Source organism: Cervus elaphus, chromosome 26 (assembly GCF_910594005.1).
Source record: "Cervus elaphus chromosome 26, mCerEla1.1, whole genome shotgun sequence".
Lineage (NCBI taxonomy): Eukaryota > Metazoa > Chordata > Mammalia > Artiodactyla > Cervidae > Cervus > Cervus elaphus.
The window spans coordinates 46,590,519-46,609,456 of record NC_057840.1 but is presented as its reverse complement, the minus strand read 5'-3'; the positions used below and the strand labels follow the sequence as shown (position 1 = coordinate 46,609,456).

Sequence of the window (18,938 nt, the reverse complement as noted above, 5' to 3'; positions counted from 1 at the left end):
CTCCCAGTCGCCTGGCCCACCGTCACTCCCTCCCCGTGCACGGAGGACAGACACCTCGGGGCCGCTGCTCTCCTGTTCCTGTTTATTTTTGTTGGTTTGGCGGCATTGCGCCTTCGCCGTGGGTCTCCATCCCCAACCAGGGGCCACGGAGTCAGCCGCCAGGGCCCACCAGGGACGTGCGCACGTCAGGGGCTCTGTTACTTTGCAGCTGTTCTTGTGGATAAAAAATCATTTTTCAGTGTCAAATTATGTGGATAGGACGTTGCTTCACTCCAGACTTAGAGGCCGTCAAAGGAAGTCAGACGTCTTGCCCAGAGTTACGACAGCAAGTGAGCGGCCGCCGGGCTTCCGAGCCCCGCGCGCGGAGCCTCCGGCCGAGCCGCCTCTGGGGCGCCCCCTCCGGCCGCTCCCCGCGCAGCCGTCACCCCGTCAGGGCCTTCAGGGTGCCGGCCTTTCCTTGGGCGAGAGAGCTCCGTGGAGCTTCCGAATACAGGAAGCAGGAGGCCAGCTTCCCGTATCCTAGCTGGGTTCCTTAGTCCCCTCAGCTGAATTGCTGGATTCCCTCAGTGTAATGGACTTGACATTCACTTGGCAGAAATTGTTTGCCTTCCGAGTCGGAAGAAGGGGTAGAAGATACAGTCCTAAATCTGTACGAAGAAGAGGTGAAAAGCCAGATGTTAAGCTATAGACAGCATTTTTCTTTCAAACACTTTAAACTGCCCATCAAACCAAAAGAGGAGTTGGTTTGTATAAGCACTTATCAGCAGAGTATCTTCAACGCCCGAGCTGGAGAAGCACTCTGCAAAACTGTAGGAAAAGGCGAAGCGGTCGTTTATATACAGACGTCTGGACATTCGACGCTTCTTCCCTGGAACTAACGTTGGCGTCGCGGGGATGATTGGACCGTGGACGGTCCCAGAGGGACGCAGCCTGGACGCTCCGCTTACGGCTGCAACCAGCTTGTTCTCACGGCGGCTGCCTGCCGTTGCCCGTGGGTTAATCAGCCTTCACTTTTCAACCCCCATTTACTGAACTTCTTCAATAAAAATCTAAAAGAGAAACGTATCGGTCTCTGCAACTTCATAACCTGTTAATAAATTTGTTGTGATGATTGAATCAAATAGTTCCATCTTCAGAGAAGTTTAGAAAAGAATAAGAGGTTAGGAGTTAAGGAATAAATGATATTTTTATCAAGTGACTTCAGTATATAAGATAAAGTCCATGTTTTTCCTATAACATGGTTACATTCTAAGGGAAATCAGATGCAATATTTGAATCATTATGGAACAAATATCAGAAAAATAAATAAGAAATATGTGTTAACATAGTAATACAAAGAATAGGTACTGTTTACCGAGCATCTACTATCTGATAGTTCCAAGCTTGCTAATTTTGAAAAAGTCCCCAGGTAAAGGCAATATGCAACAAGTTTTGAAGTCTGCGTGCATGCTAAGTCGCTTCAGTTGTGTCTGACTCTTTGTGACCCTATGGACTATAGCCTGCAAGGCTCTTCTGTTCATGGGATTCTCCAGGCAAGAATACTAGAATGGGTTGCCATGCCCTCCTCCAGGGAATCTTCTCAACCCAGGGATCTAACCCGAGTGTCTCATGTCTCTTGCATTAGCAGGTGGGTTCTTTACCACTAGTGCCACCTGGGAAGCCCTTTGATGTCTAATTTACTATAAATCCTGAAGCATCCAAGGGGCATGATCAGTTCAGTTTAGTTCAGTTCAGTCACTCAGTCACATCTGACTCTTTGTGACTCCATAGACTGCAGCACGCCAGGCCTCCCTGTCCATCACCAACTCCCGGAGCTTGCTCAAACTCATGTCTGTTGAGTCAGTGATGCCATCCAACCATCTCATCCTCTGTTGTCCCCTTCTCCTCCCACCTTCAATCTTTCCCAGCATCAGGGTCTTTTCCAATGAGTCAGTTCTTTGCATCAGGTGGTCAAAGTATTGGAGCTTCAGCTTTAGCCTCAGTCCTTCCAATGAATATTCAGTACTGATTTTAGGATGGACTGGTTGGATCTCCTTGCAGTCCAAGGGACTCTCAAGAGTCTTCTCCAACACCACAGTTCAAAAGCATCAATTCTTCGGCACTCAGCTTTCTTTATAGTCCAATTCTCACATCCATACCTGACTTCTGGAATGATAGATAGTGATAGATGGAATATTTTTGAAAGATAAACTGGTTGGGTGAATGTGTGTGTGTGTGTGTGTGTATACATGATTGCCAGGGCAGATACTGAATTCAGGGATCAGCTTAGAGGTTACTGGTTGATGATGTGCTTTGGGACTAGACTTAATATTATTTGTGGAAATGGGTGGTAAGCTGTAAATCTGAAAAAGATTAGAAGAAAAGAGGAAACGCCAGGACTCAGTGGTTTAGTTAATAAGAATGTCGAAGGAGAAAGAAGAATCAGTGCCCTGCCTGGACCGGTGGGACACGCCTTTGTCAGTGTTAGGGTGGATGAGGCTGTGACTGGTGTAACAGAGAACACGCTGGAAACTCAGTGTGGTGCGTGTGTGCTGATGGCGGTGGTAAGACAGGTGTCCTCGCTCAACAAGGCACGAGAAGGCAGGAGCGTTAAATTAAAGGCTGCCTCCCAGTGAGGGGTGTGGAGAGGGGTCTCCAGACCCCCGGCCTCTGGAAAGGCCACATGAACATATTTTCTCTGGCTCAGAGCCAGGTCCCGGGCATGGGCTGCTCACGGCCAGCGGACCTAACGTGGCGTCTTGGCCGGTTTGTGGCTCATACCCTGTTGGTTACACAGGCATAGTCTTGCCATGTAGCCAGCCTCGCAGGGAGGGCCCATCAGAGGGCCTCACCTGGACCAGGGCCCCCCGCCAGTCCTAACTGACCAGAAAGCAGTGCTGCCGGGCTGGTAGAGACACGCCCGCCGCCTGCCGGGTCCGGAGTGCGGAGCAGCCCGTTAGTGGGAGTGGTCCAGGCCTTCGCCAGGCCACGCAGGCACAGGTCTCATTTCAGCAAACGCGAAAAATGCTGGCCCCAACCCTGACAGCACAAGTAATGGCCTTTTGAGACATTCGTGTGGACTGTGTCATTTAGAATATTGCAAAGATTACAATCCCTTTTCTAGGTGTATGTATTGGATAAAATACCATGTAGCCATATTTTCAGGCACTAATATTTGAGAACCTCTAAAAAGGTAATCTTGAAAATGACTAGGAAGCTGTTGTGTTATTTCATTTCCCTCCAAAATTAACACATACATCTAGCTCTAAATATACTATGTTTTTTACCTTACAGTTTTAAAACTGAATTCATAGATATCACAAGAGGAAACATTGCAAATAGCCTGGTTTACAGAGTGAATGATATGCTCTGTATTTTTCAGAAACTACCCAGAGCTTCTAACGTTATTTTTTTTTCCCTCCCTCCCTTCTTCATTCCCCAGATGAATCAGCTCCTAAGGAAGTCAGCAGGGTAAGTAATGTAAATATATATTTTTTTTTTACTACAATATAGAAAGTACGTTCTTTTTGCATATTTTTTTCAGTGCTCTAACATGTTAAAAGTGTTGGAAAAATAAATAGAAAAACTGAGTGCCCTCTCCCGAAGTGTCACTCGTGAGCGTGGGGTGAAGCCAGCGGGGAGAGAGGTGTAAAAGCAGACGGCTCAAACTGATCACAGCGAGCAGATGCACTCCGTGTGGCCTGCACGTGCTCGAGGAGTTTTCTGCTGCCGACATTCAGAGACAGAGAGAGTGCATGTGAAGACTGGATTTCTGGCTCCTCCTGAAACACTGTAAGAGGAGGCAGCGCCTCCGCGGAGTTCCCAGGTTGTGGCAGTTGCCCAGGCCGCTCACCCGTGGCCCCCTGCTAACTGGCTTCCTGCTGCCTGGCTGACCCTGCCTATGAGTTCACGCACCTTCGTTCTGGGAGAGCAAAAGGTGACTCTGCCTGGATCGAGGACGTGACTTTCTTCAGTACTTTGAGAAATGTTAAATACACTGTTTTCACACCTACGAGAAATGCCTTAAGAGACTTAGCAAATTTAAGAGCTTATGGGGTATGGTATCAAGAGCTGTTACAAAATGATAATTCTGTGATTACACACAAAATGGCTCTCAATTCTATATCCTATTGACAGATAAAGATCTTAAAATGTGGAATCAGTGTTGAAATTAGTCGGAATTATACCTGATGCAGCTTTGTGTAAGCGATCATGCTATCACATGATAGAAACTGAAGTACTCTTTATCAGAGTCACATATTTAGATATATTCCTTTATTTTGCATTATCTGAAGAAATGAATCTTTAAAATGACCAGGGCTATTGCTGGAGATTGGACAGGGTTCCCCGTGCCCATAGCAACCTAACAGACTTAGGAGTCTGGAAGTCTCAGGGTTTTCCTGGGTGTGTGCACTATTAGCTTCACGTTTTCTGGGCTCGCAGTTGGAACGTCCCCAAGTCTGAGTGCTTCAGCGTGTATCGGGGCAGAGCAATCAGACTGGAATTTTTACAGCTACTGAGAGCAGCAGAAACAGCTGAAAGCAATGTGTGAGGATAACAGGGGATCCTCACAAGTGGACCCAGACTGTCATGAGATATTGAGGTGTTGATATTGGTAAAGCCACTATCTCAGAGCTCCGAGGTAGTACCACCTGTTTATACATCAAGGACAGCGGGAAAAAAGCTGCAATACAACTTACCCATCACATTCTTGTTTCAGAATACCTTTCATTCATATTGAATCCCTAACCTCAATTTAGTCTTTAGAAGCCTGGAAAGATTTTAGATATCGTCGTCGTTTTGAAGGGAAGTGGGAAGAGACCCCCAGTTAGGTGATTCCAACCCGCCCATATATCTTCCCTCCTGTTCTGTTGGCGGCAGAGTGGCCGGCGGTCCTCCTGCTGCCCTGCTGATGTCGCTGCGCTAACTCCACTCGCCCGCTTAGTGGGGTACCTTCCGTCGCCTCCAGTGTCCCCCAGTTTAAAGCTTTTGTACGACAGTGTCTGTCATCAATGAATTTGTTACTGCAGTCCACGCTTCCAGTTATTCTCGCCAGGCTCTATTTGGGGAAGATAGCTGTGTGAACAAAGAAGAGTCCTTTTGATTGAATGCATCTTTGCACAGTTTAATTTTGCAAAATACCGCCACCAGGCATTGTGGATGCAGTTGGCTGCGTACGTCTTATAACGTGCCTTCTGGGGTGAGCAGAGAGGAGATGCAGACAACGTCACATGCTGTCCTTAAGGCCGTTAGAAGTGATGGTCGCCTATACATAGTGCTTTTTTTCTTTGCTATTATTTTATAAGATTCTCTTATTTTATGCCAGATTTAGAGAAATGCATCTCCAGCTGAGAAGTGCTAAATACATGAGCTGATGATCTAGAATATCGGTTGCCAGGGTCTTTAAGTTGTTTTTTTTTTTTCCCTGAATGTACTCCAGATCTTTGTCAGTTCTGATATTCAGAATTTGCTTTATAAAATGGCATACCAATGTTTTAACTTAAAGTGAAACTTAGAAATACCTAGTGCAATCTTGGAGATCAAACTAGTCAATCAATCCTAAAGGAAATCAGTCCTGAATATCCATTGGAAGGACTGATGCTGAAGCTGAAGCTTTGGCCACCTGATGTGAAGAAGTGACTGACCAGAAAAGACCCTGATGCTGGGAAAGACTGAAGGCAGGAGGAGAAGGGGAGGACAGAGGATGAGATGATTGGATGGCATCACCGACTCAATGGACATGAGTTTGAGCAAGCTCTGGGAGATGGTGAAGGATGGGGAAGCCTGGCGTGCTGCAGTCCATGGGGTCACAGAGAGTTGGACATCACTTAGCGACTGAACAGTGAACAACAAAATGTCTGGTAGAATTCACTAGTGAAGCCATCAGGTCCAGGGCTCTTCTTGGTCAAGTTATTTTTCTTTTGATTCAGTCTCCTGCTAGTTATGAGTCTCTTCAGATTTTCTTTTTCTTTACTGTTTAATTTTGGTGCGCTTTGTATTTCTCAGTTCAGTTCAGTTGCTCAGTCGTGTCTGATTCTTTGTGACCCCATGGACTGCAGCATGCCAGGCTTCCCTGTCTATCACCAACTCCCAGAGCTTGCTCAAACTCATGTCCATCAAATCGATGATGCCATCCAACCAATATCAAAACTAACCAAGTTCTGGAGTATATTTAGAACAACAAAAGCAACTTAAAGATTCTGGCAACTGATACTCTTCTAGGTCATCAGCTTATGTATTTAGCACTTCTCAACTTACATTTCTAGGAGATAGTGAAGGACAGGAAAGGCTGGGTGCTGCAGTCCATGGGGTTGCACAGAGTCAGACACGACTTAGCGACTGAACAACAAGTGCAACCTTTAGGTAGGTGGTGACTGGTCACAGGCACATCCATGGTTGAGAGCTTGCTCTTCAGGGAGGCAGATTCTTTCCCTCCAGGCAGTTCTGATTGTTGTGAGATACTTTCCTACTGGGAGCCAAATAGCCTCTCCTTAACTGCTGTCTGCTAGCATTGTTTGAGTGTTGTAGCAACTCAAAAAAGGCTGTGTATGTACAGGCTGCTCTACATGAGAACTCCTTAAATAGAGGGACTGCGTTCTGTCTTTCCAAGGGAAACACACTCACTCAAGTTTTTCCCATACGTCTCCTTAGGGTCTGGGTTGACGTTCTGACAAAGCCTACTGAATTGTCAGTATATTTTTAGAAGGTGGCAGCTCTGGCACGACATCGTGGACCAACTGTGGCTTGACTCCAGTAAGACAGGGTAGGCCAGGTCGTTCTTGTCAGTTCCGTGTCTGTAATAGGATTTAGGGAGAATTCAGCTTTTCAAAGAAACTCCAGGGCATTTATGGTTATTGATCTTTTGGTACACTAAGATATTTTTGACATGAAGTAAAGTCATATCAGTAAGACTTCGGTCCTTTCTCCTCCTCTTTCTTCCTCTCTTGCTCCTTCCCTCCCCGCCTCCATCCTCCTCCCGACTTCTATTCCATAGACAAACACTCAGTGACCATTTGTGTGCCAGGCATTGCTCTAGGTTCTAGGAATATAGTGCAAAATGGCATCGCAGTTCTCATAGTATGGGAGAGGGTGGTGGAGACAGTTGAAAAAACGTTTAAATGATAAATACATAGAATAAATAAATACGTAGAAAGCAGAATGAGCCAACAGAGAGTGGTGGTGGATTAGGAACGGCCCTACTGTAGAGACAAGGCCCGGAAGAAGACGTGGGGCTGGGGGTGTGAGTGTCCAGCCAGCGATGCCTTCCAGGTAACTGGGAAGACGTTACGGGGGCGGGGGGAGGCGGCATGCCGAGAGCTGGGGGACGTGCACTGTGGCAGAAGACGCAGCAAGCGCAGAGGCCCTGGGGCAGGGCGGCCACGCCGTAGAGTGCGGTCCCGCGGGCCAGGCCTGAAAGAGGAGGGGAGGGCCCTGCTCACAGCCGTCGGGGCAGGGGCCTCCAGGGCTATGTGTCAGTCAGAGCCTCTAGTCAGTACGGTTAGTCTTTTCTTTTACTATTACTGTTCTTGATGTAAAGCTCCAGCTTATCAATCAAAAAGATTTCTGACAAGAAAAGGAAGCAAAAACATCAAGAGTATTTGAGTGCTAAGTGCTAGAATGTAACAAATTTAACCAGCTCTCGACTTCCTGGGGACTTTGCTGGTGGCTCAGTGGTAAAGACTCCGCCTGCAGTGCAAGAGATGCAAGCTCAGTCCTGGGTCGGCAAGACCCCCTGGAGAAGGAAATGGCAACCCACTCCAGTGTTCTTGCCTGGAAAATTCCATGGACAGAGGAGAATCCTTGGGTACTGTCTTTGGCCCTCAGAATGTTATCAATATGTTTCAGTATAGTCTAATTTTCATTTCGCAGTCTTAGTCTTATGAAATATGTCCTGAAGAAGAATGCTAAGATCTGAGATTACTTGGTGAAAAGACATACATATTTTATAACACATACTACAAGTTCCTAAGTTGGTTTATCAAATTATTGTTCCAGTTAAGATTTCATTTTAACCCAATTTAATTAGCAGTCATATCTCTTCTCATGTGTCAATGGCATGGCATTGATTTACTATTTTTTATTTAAAGCAAATAAACATATTGCTACTTGTTAACGTTGTTTCCTTTTGTGTGAATGCATCTATGTTTTATGTGTGATTTATTCAAAAGAACTTCTCTGGTACAGTGTAAGTCACACAGACTTGAATTTGTTCTTTGCCAGTCTTTATATGGGTGACCTTTTAAAATAGCCTTTAAAAACCTCAAATGTAAAATGGGAATAAAATCTACCAAACCTAAGGAGTGCAGTCAAAAGAGGATGAAAATGCATAGTCCTTTATTCAGTGTTGGAATACCAAAAACAAAATTTTTAAAAGCAGAGGGAATTAATGAGAAGAAATTAATGGCCCACAATTTAAAATATAGGCTTGATTAATAATGCAAAAGATATTTTCCTAAACAGATCAATAAAGTAGATGGTTTTGGCAATCTATTCAAGAAATAAGAAAATAGCAAACATTAAGGGATGAGAAAGGGAAGATAACTATAGGCAAAAAGGAGATTATTAATAATTTAATAGGGAATCATATTAATATATACTTATGCATTTGAAAATTTAGATTTAATGGCCAATATTAAGGAAATTATAAATTATTAAAGTTTATTGAAGAAGAGTTAAGAAAACTAAGTACCTTGTTAACCAGTGAAAAAAACTGAAAAGTTGCTAAAAGTCCCCTTAAAATGCATGATGCCTAAAAGTTTTTACTGGGTGATTACTCCAAAAATGAAAAAGGAGAAAATTTCTACATTGTATAAAGTATGTACTTCAAAAGCTAAGAAGATAATTTATCTCAAGAGGGAAGTTTATTCCTAAAAGAAAAACTAAAGCATTATACAAGATAGAAAGCATACTGACCAGTGTTACTACTGCAAACATAAGTGAGGGAATCTTAGGTAAATAAATATAGCAGCACTCCCAGTTCCAAGGGTGGTGACAAGTGGGAGGATAGTGCAGTGGTCCTGGGAAGAGATGAAGGTGGTGATGATGGAGATGGGGAAATTTGGTAGATTGAATTCTGTGCACATTTGGAAGGTGGAGTGAACAAGAAGTGCTGATTAATTGGATGCTGCTTGGTATAGAAAAAAAGACAGAAAAGATAAATGATAGCATTGGGTTTTTGCCTGAGCAGATGGAACGTCAAGGTTGCCATCATTAGATGGGAGTGTTTGCCAGAGCAGGGAGCAGGGGTCACTTCTGGGTGCTTAGTCTTGGATGTGCTGAGTCTGAGACCTTTAGTAGATTTGTAAGCTGAGATGTTCAGCGGTTAGTTGACTATTTGAGTCTGGAGTTTAGGGGAATGATCTGAGTTAGAGATATAAATTTGAGAAGCCTTAGTAATAATGTGGATGATTAAGAAGGCCAGCATATAGGATGGTATGTGAAGTGCTGAGACTGTGTGAGATCCCCTAGGAGGAGAGTGTGGTTTGAGAAGAGAGGACCAGAGCCACAGGCAGCCCTGGCGCAGAGCATTTGCAAGCCTTCCGTGGGAGAAAGCCCTGTGAAGACTGAATGGAGGAGTCCGCGGGCAGGAGGCGAACCTGGGGCCTGTGCCTCCTGGAGTGGAGGAGAAATTGTCCAGAAAGAGAGCAGTCACTGGTGTGTTAAATGCTGCCAGCATTTCAAGGGAAATGGAGCCTAAGAGCTGTCATTGGGATCTGACGGCGTGGAGGCCATGGGTGGCTTCAATTAGAGCTGTTGCGCTGAGCAATTAGAGTTGGGGGGGAAGAGGAGAAATGGTAGGCGGCAAATACAGACAGCTGTTTTATGGAGTTTTGCCTTAAAAGAGAGAGAGAAAGCGTGTGGTGGCTAGATAGGGAGGCAGGTGTAATTGACATGTAACCTTCATTAGTTTCAGGTGCACGACAGACTGATTGACTATACGTGCACGCTATGAAGTGATCGTCACAATAGGCCTAGTGAACATCCGTCACTGCACGGTTGTCAGCTTCTTCTTCCTGGTGGTGAGAACTTTAAGACCTACTCCTTCAGCGACTTCCAAATATCCAGTACAGTCATTAATTATAGTCACTGTGCTGTATCTTATAGCCTGGAGACTTACTTATTTTGTAACTGAAAGTTTGTATCTTTTGACCACCTTCACCCATTTTGTTCACTCCCCACCCCTGAGATATTATTTTGTTTTAAAAATGTTTCATTTTTCTTTAAAAAAAAATGGAATAAACAGCAACCAATGCATACAAATGGAAATAATCCAGTGGAGAGAACATGTGATGATTTGGGTCAGAGGGGCCAGTTGGTTGTGGCCACAGAGGGCCTCCCCCACCTCCTGCAGACTCTCCAGGAAACTTCAGTCTTTTCCTTCACAAAAGGCTCACATTTATTCACTTTCAGTTTCTTTTCACAGCGTATCACTTTTTAAAAGAATTTTTAATTGGTTATAAGAAAAATATAACCAAAGAAACAAATAGAGGAAGACGCAGAGGAGGAGAAATAAAAATTGGGATCGTCAGTACTTTTCTATGAACAAGCAGACTAGCTGGGTGTTAAACTTCCAGTTATGTGAACCTGAACCTGAATCGGTCTTCACTTATGTAAAGTTGACCTTAGAAATAAGACAGTTGTTTTACCAGCAAAGTCCTCTCAGGAATAACAGAGATTTTCAACTTGGGATAAGCATGCTAGAGCAGAAACTATAAGCAAGCCTAGACAAAGAAGAGGAATGCTCTTTTATAAAGGAAAAAGGGGAAGCTTGGAGGGGCTGTTGATAAGCACAGAGTCCATTGGCGGAAACTGGGAGTGGGGAGTGTAGTGGCTTTTCATTGGCTGAGGTGTTGCTGGGTGGGGAGAAGATCTTCCATCCTTTCCTGGGTAAGTTAGGTGGTAAGGAGCCTTCTTCCCATTGGAGATGCTCGGTAGTCTCTTCCTGTTTGGGGTCTGCGTGAGTGCTCCCTCTTCTGGTCTTGCCCACTCATTTAATAAGGTACCCTAAAAATAAATAAATAAGGTATCCTTTATTCATTTCTACATATCTTAGGGATGGATACCTGTCAGTTTTTATTATTGTTATTAAATTTCATGAAAATGCAAGCCTATTTATCTGATTTTACATCAGTCTTTAGGAAGTTGCAAAGACATACTGTTAAAATGTGGTTCAGTGCTCAGTACGTGAAGGTGATACACAGATAACTAGAGTAGGCAGTGAAGTAGTGAAAGCCACTCGGTCGTGTCCGACTCTCTGCGACCCCGTGGACTATCCAGTCCATGGGATTCTCCAGGCCAGAATACTGGAGAGGGAAGCTGTTCCCTTTTCCAGGGGATCTTCCCAACCCAGGGATTGAACCCAGGTCTCCCGCATTGAAGGCAGATTCCTTACCAGCTGAGTCACAAGGGAAGTCCAAGAATATCAGAGTGAGTGGTCTATCCCTTCTCCAGCAGATCTTCCCGGCCCAGGAATCGAACCAGGGTCTCCTGCATTGCAGGCGGATTCTTTACCAACTGAGCTATCAGGGAAGGCCAAGAGAAGGCAGACCTGGTAGAAACATCTGGAGTAGTTTTTCATGTTACCTATGCCCTCCCTCCAGTTGACAATCATGGGACTCGGGTGCTGTGACCCAATGGAGAAGCAGACAGAAAGCGTGTCCTCTGAAATCTCCCTAAACGTAGTTCCTTTAATCAGGCTTTGGCTAAGAGGGCCTTTGGACACCTGGATGTGATACTTGCAAACAAGGGCCTGAAGGACAGGCAGGTCACCACCACCCCATTGGTTATCAACTTGTCTGTAGGACTGAGAAGCCAGAGGAATGGGCAGAGATGTCACATTCCCGTCAAGTAAAGTGAAATTCTGGCATTTTGAATTTGAAATATCAAACAGCCTGACAAGGATTTAGCCCCGATGCTGGGAAAGATTGAGAGCAGGAGGATACAGGGACGACAGAGGATGAGATGGTTGGATGGCATCACCGACTCAAGGGACGTGGGTTTGGGTGGACCTCGGGAGTTGGTGACGGACAGGGAGGCCTGGCGTGCTGCGGTTCATGGGGTCGCAAAGAATCGGACACGACTGAACTGAACAAGGATTTCCCACCCTGATGGAAGAATCACCCGCTTTCCCGAGGAATACTGGCTGGCAGCCTGCCAGCAGAGGCTGTGTTTTCCATATGACACAGGGCAAAATAGCTTCAGGCAGTCCAACTTGAGTTTTGTGACACTCAGAGCAAAATTTCTTCTAAAGCACAGTATGGTTCGTTTTAGATAAGTTTCATTCCACAGCTTTCGCGGCTCGTTACTAACTATAGCCACAGAAACCTCGCAAGCCTGTGTGGAGGCTCAGTTCTCAGCACCTCGGCTTCCGCAGACTGAGCGGCAGAATATCTCCCCGTGTAGCTGAATGCGTCAGTCTGCTGTAAGAACATGGTTCATGCTATTTACATACTGGGAAATGGTGGCCGAAAACAGTGACTTTTGTTTGCGTGTGCTAAGGATGAAACCCGTCATCTTAACGACAGACACACAAACCGTCGGTCTATTAGTTTGTTCCTGATCAGTGATAATAAAATCATATCAGTGATATAAAGAAGAATACAGATCCTATTAATCACGATGATAGTAATTAAACACACTATCAAGCCGTTATGATATTTTTTAAATGGGAACTGGACACCTTCTTCTTTCACAAGGTTCTAAATTGTTACCTGTTTTTTTAAGACCGTTCTTGGCAACCACAACTCTGTTTTAGAGAGTATAGGTGTTGGAAAATATTAACAGTGGAGAAACGGTATTAAGATGTTGATCTTAGTATAGTTTGTTCTTGGCAACAGAAGGAAGGAAGGGAAGGAGTGCTGAGTCGCTCAGTCGTGTCTGACTCTTTGCGACCCCATGGACTATAACCCACCAGGCTCCTCTGTCCATGGGATTCTCCAGGCAAGAATACTGGAGTGGGGTGCCATTCCCTTCTCCACGGGGATCTTCCTGACCCAGGGATTGAACCTGCGTCTCTTTAGTCTCTTGCACTGGGCGGGCAGATTCTTCATGCCTGGGAAGCCCGGTCACAGAATCAGAGGCTAATTACAGTCCATTGTTTTGGGCACATTTCTTTGTTGTATGAAACAAGAATATAGTAATGATCTAGTCAAAGAGCAGTTGTGCATAAAATCCAGTTTCCCTTAGATTGTAGTTTATTACATTAAAGATGGCAACGGAATCATAGTATGTTTAATTTGGGCTTCCCAGGGGGGGTTTCTCTGGTGGCTCAGATGGAAAAGAATCTGCCTGCAATGCAGGAGACTTGTGTTCCATCTCTGGGTTGGAGAGAGCCCCTGGGGAAGGGTATGGCAATCTACTGTAGTATTCTTACTGGAGAATCCCACGGACAGAGGAGCCTGGCAGGGCTGCAGTCCATGGGGTCACACAGAGTCAGACATGACTGGGCACATTTTTGCCGCAGACATTATCACTGTTTCCTTGTATATTGCTTTCTCCCCACGGGGATTTCAGTTCCATGAGTGATAGAGCCTTACCTGATACTTATAGTGCTTGACACATTGCTGAGGAAATATTTGTTTTAAAAGACTTATTTACGTATTGACATTCAGAAATACATCTACTTGGGTAAAGCACTTAGATACATGTTTTGTTTCTTTAGCCTTCTCTTTATTGATCTGCTCTTGATTGCTTAATTTTTTTATGTTAACAGTCTTAGACATATCAGAAATGTTTACTACATGAGTGATTTGAAAATGTCTTATCTCATGGACTCATTTTCCTAAATTAATTTATTATCATGAAAAGCCCTTTCATCTCTTGGACTTTTTTGCCTGAAATTAAATTAGTTGAAATAGTCCTTTGAAAACCTAAATATTCTTTAGGAAAGTTAGTTTTTAATAGGTCCTTCTAGTCAAGGCTATGGTTTTTCCATTAGTCATGTATGAATGTGAGAGTTGGACTATAAAGAAAGCTGAGTTCTGAAGAATTGATGCTTTCAAGTATGGTTTGGAGAAGACTCTTGAGAGTCCCTTGGACTGCAAGGAGATCCAGCCAGTCCATCCTAAAGGAAATCAGTCCTGAAAATTCATTGGAAGGACTGATATTGAAGCTGAAACTCCAACACTTTGGCCACCTGATGCGAAGAGCTGACTCATTTGAAAAGCCCCTGATGCTGGGAAAGATTGAAGACAGGAAGAGAAGGGGACGACAGAGGATGAGATGGTTGGATGGCATCACCGACTCGATGGACATGAGTTTGAGTAAGCTCCAGGAGTTGGTGATGGACAGGGAGGCCTGGCGTGCTGCAGTCCATGGCATCGCAAAGAGTCGGACACGACTAAACCACTGAACTGAACTGAACTGAACTGTCCTTATGTTGAGCTGGTGATATGTTTTCAACAGAATGCCTCCCTCATTGTAGCATGCTTGCTTTCACCACTTTCAACATGAATTTCCTGCCTTGCCTGAGGGTAACCTGCGGTCTCTCTGTCCTCTTGTCCTGGTTGTTGCTCTTCGGCCTCCATCCAGGTTTCTCCGTCCTTTGTAGCTTTTTGTAAGATGCTCCCTCTGAACTCCTGCAGTCTGCTGCGGACGACTCTGAACCAGCCTCACATGCGGGCTTCCCCATGCACTCAGTTAAGTGTAGGACAAGCGAGGCAGCTTCCCCTTGGTGTCAGGATGGATGTCTGCGGATCCCTTGCTTGCTGTTACGGATTTTTAAATTTTACAATGAGCATTTGCAAAGAGTCAGTGACGCCTTCTTTCCTAGCTCTTTTTTTCCTTCAGTGCCTCTGAGGCCCACAGGTTTCCTTAACTCTTCGTTGTGACTGCTCATCCTTAGTTAGATTTCCCCTGCCTGTGGTGTTTGTATGAAATAAATGGCCTTTATTTATAACTTATTTTCCTCTAAAATACCCAAATCATTTTGATAACTTTATTCTTAATATGTAACATTGAAAAAGGTTTGCCACTTTCTCGTGAAGTTAAACATAGAGTACTTTTGACCCAGGAATAACCCTCTCAAGTATTTGCCTAGTATAATTTTGTTTCTATATTTTTCTGAGAACTATGTTTTAATTTTTAAAAATCTTATTTTTTAATGAAGTATATTTGCTACACAATATAAGTTATAGGTTAGTGATTAACAGTTACTGTTAGTGATTAAAAGTTTTTAAAGGGGGAGAAGGCAATGGCACCCCACTCCAGTACTCTTGCCTGGAGAATCCCATGGATGAAGGAGCCTGGTAGGCTGCAGTCCATGGGGTTGCGAAGAGCTGGACACGACTGAGCGACTTCAGTTTCACTTTTCACTTTTCATGCACTGGAGAAGGAAATGGCAACCCACTCCAGTATTCCTGCCTGGAGAATCCCGGGGACGGGGGAGCCTGGTGGGCTGCCGTCTATGGGGCCGCACAGAGTCAGACACGAGTGAGGTGACTCAGCAGCAGCAGCAGCAGGTTTTAAAGGTGATACTCCGTGTAGAGTTACTGCAGAAGGCTGGCTGGATTCTCCATGTTGCCCAACGTGCTCTTGTAGCTCACTGCGTATGTGACGGTCTGTACCTCTTAATCCTCCGCCCCAGTGCTGCCCTCTCCTGTACCCTCTCCCGACTGGTGACGCTAGTTTCTTCTCTGTGCTTTTGAGTCCGCTGCTCTTTTGCTTTTTTCACTCGTATGTTGTAGTTTTCGAGTCCACACTTGAGTGATGTCATGCCGTGTTTGTCTTTCTGACTTGTCTCACTTAGCGTCCTGTCCTCCAAGTCTATCCTTGTTGCTGCAGATGGCAGCTTTCCCTTTTTGTGGATGAGCAGTATCCCATTATATCTCGCGTCTGTAACCATTCATCTGTTGCTGGGCGCTTAGGTTGCTTCCATATCTTGGCAAGTGTAAATAAAGCTGCTGTGAACTTCGGGGTACACGTGTCTGTTTTAATTAGTGTTTTTGGGTTTTTTGGATATATACTCAGGAATGGAATTGCTTGGCCCTAACATAGTTCTATTTTCAGGTTGTTTTTTTGTTTTTTGTTTTTGAGAATCCTCTCATTTTCCACAGTGGCTGTACCAATTTACATTCCCACCAACAGTGCACAAGAGTTCCCTTTTCACCAACATTTATTATTTGTGTTTTTTTTTGATGGTAGCCATTCTGACAAGTATGAGGAGATATCTCATCGTGGTTCTGATTTGCATTTCCCTAATGATCAGTGATGTTGAGTATTGTTGGAGAAACGTCTACTCAGTTCTCCTGCCCATTTTTAAATCAGTTTCTTTGTTTTCTTGATGTTGAATTGTTGAGCTGTTTATATATGTTGGATATTAACTCCTTGTCAATCATTATTTGCAACTATCTTTTCCATTCAGTAGGTTATCTTTTCATTTTGTTAATGATTTCCTTTGATGTGCAAAAGCTTTTAAGTTTAATTAGGTCCTTTAAAAAAATTTTTTTTTGCTCTTATTTCCTTTGCTCTAGGAGACAGATCCAAAAAATATCCAAAAACTATCGCTGCAATTTGTGTAGAGTGCTCTCCCGGTGTTTTTCTTTAGGAGGTTTATGGTGTCTGGTCTTACATTTAGGTCTGTCATCCAATTTGAGTTTATTTTTGCATATGGTGCTAGAGCATGTTCTGATTTCACCTTTTTACATGTAGCTGTCCAGTTTCCACAGCACCATTTATTGGAGAGACTGTCTTTTCTCTATTGGATTTTCTTGCCTCCTTTGTCATAGATTAATTGCCCGTGTAAGTGTAATATAATACATATATTTACATGAGGCCCTCTCATATATATATATATATATAGTATGTATATATAGTATATATGTATTATATTTGTGTTGATGAGAAGCTTAGAGTCAGTGACAGTAGTGGGCACATATAGCTCCAGCTCTTGGATTTTAAATATCATTTGCCACTGAAAGAAACTAGGGCTTCTTTGAGAAGCAGAACTAGCTGGATCAAGGGCCAGCAAGATGTTTGATAAGTAAGAAAGTATTGAAATAATCAAGAAGATTTGTTGAAAGAGCATATGAGCTATTTTGAGGAGGTTTCCATTGGTCAGATTTGGGACAATTTGAATATTAAAATGTGTGTGTAACAAAATTATTATTAATTAGTTACACATGTTGAACAAAATAAGCATCTGTGAGTCCATACACATGTAAATGAATGAATGAGGGAAAACAGAAAGCTCTTCACCCCAGTAGAATGCCAAATAGCAAATACAGGATAGATGATGGTGTCCCCAAGTGGTGTTCCAGTTGCCCTCAGGCACCACAGCAAACTCACAGGGACGATTTAGGACATGCTACAGTTTCATGGGACGCAACACCATCCGTCAGAGCTTGATGGAGTTCACAGTTTCAGTGCTTTCCTGAGATAGTTGCCAGTTTTAATGTTGGATCACTGTAGTCCTATCAATGGAGTCATATCTCTGCACATCCTGTGTGTGTGTGTGTGTGTGTCTGTGTGGTTTCTCTAATGAAAAGCAAGTACTGCTTGAAAACCAACATAGAACAGAAAATGAGGGTGACTGTGTCCAGTTTGATTCTGAGGTTTCCACCACCCAATTCATTGAATCTTCGAGTTCTGACTCCTCTTGATTGAGAAATGTCTGTGATATTCAGTGCATACTTTATATGGGTTCTTTTAATAAAGGCGGTGGTGAAAGGACTTTGTGAAGTTGGAATGCTGTGTAAATACAAGGTCTTAACAACCTCACTTATAGACGGTTGTAATTTCCTGTTAGGCAAGACGTAGAACTGAAAGTTTATTTGACTGAGTTGAATTGATCCCTGGGTAAACGTTCTTCATCATGTTGTTTCCGTAAGAGAAGTGCCTTAGCTGACTTTCATCTCCACTTGTTCCCTCTGCCTTTCCTCTCATAATAGTACTCATGAGCAGCAAAACGGCCATAAGGCTGAGGCCAAATAATTGTTATTATTATTCTTATTTATATATAATTTAACATTTTCAGTTTATTGTGATTTGAATGATCCACTAAGTGTGAAGGTGTGTGTATTAGTCGTTCAATCATGTCCAGCTCTTTGTGACCCCATGGACTGTAACCCACCAGGCTCCTCTGGCCATGGGATTCTCCAGGCAAGAATACTGCAGTGGGTTGCCATTCCCTTCCCCAGGGGATCTTCCCGAACCAGGGATTGAACCCAGGTCTCCTGCATTGCAGGCAGATTCTTTACCATCTGAACCTTTAATATTTGAGAGGTAATATTATGTTAGCATAACTTAGTAGTCATAGTTAAATATTTTGCTTTTATGGTATTTATGCAATTATTGCTAATCAAAGGAAACAGGGTCTACTAAAAGTAACCCATCTATTATTTTCAAGATTAGAATTTGAAGTTTAATATAAACAGCAACAAAATTTGAGGTCATAGATTGCCACAGAAGGTTACTGTTGAAAGATATCTTAAATACAGTCTATTTCAATGTTCTTATTACGCAAATGACAAAAATGAAAGCTCAGAGACTTGAAAGGAAACCTCTTGATAAAGTGTCCATAACCCCAAGTGTCTGCTTGTTCTCGCTTGTGTGTGACGACCCATTTCCTGCCCAAAGAGATGGAGAGCAGCTGGTCACTGCTCTCAGCTCTGCATTCGGTCACACTGAAGGGCCTCTTCTCAGAATTGCATCGTCAGGGAAAAGTCAGTCTGCTATCATCTTTACAGGGACTCCTCTACTGAGTCGAAGGCAATGGCAGCCCACTCCAGTACTCTTGCCTGGAAAATCCCATGGACAGAGGAGCCTGGTGGGCTGCAGTCCATGGGGTCGGGAAGAGTCGGACACGACTGAAGCGACTTAGCAGCAGCAGCAGCAAATGTCAGCCATTTGGCGGGAGCTGCAGATTTCAGCTGTCCCAAGTGCAATCCCCCTGAACCCAGTATTTCTGTTTACTGCACCCCTCCTTCATCTGCCTGATCCAACATTATCTTTATTCTACCCGA

General features: G+C 43.9%; 1 protein-coding gene across 2 annotated transcripts in view; it reads left to right on the top strand.

Moving 5' to 3' along the window:
• Positions 1 to 18,938, top strand: part of PDE10A (phosphodiesterase 10A) — a 341,777-nt gene that overhangs the window by 235,754 nt on the left and 87,085 nt on the right. For both annotated transcript variants that reach the window (XM_043887946.1, XM_043887945.1), the window contains one exon: positions 3,422 to 3,450. In XM_043887946.1, the coding sequence (XP_043743881.1) occupies positions 3,422 to 3,450 (29 nt within the window). The remainder of the gene's footprint in view (positions 1 to 3,421; positions 3,451 to 18,938) is intronic.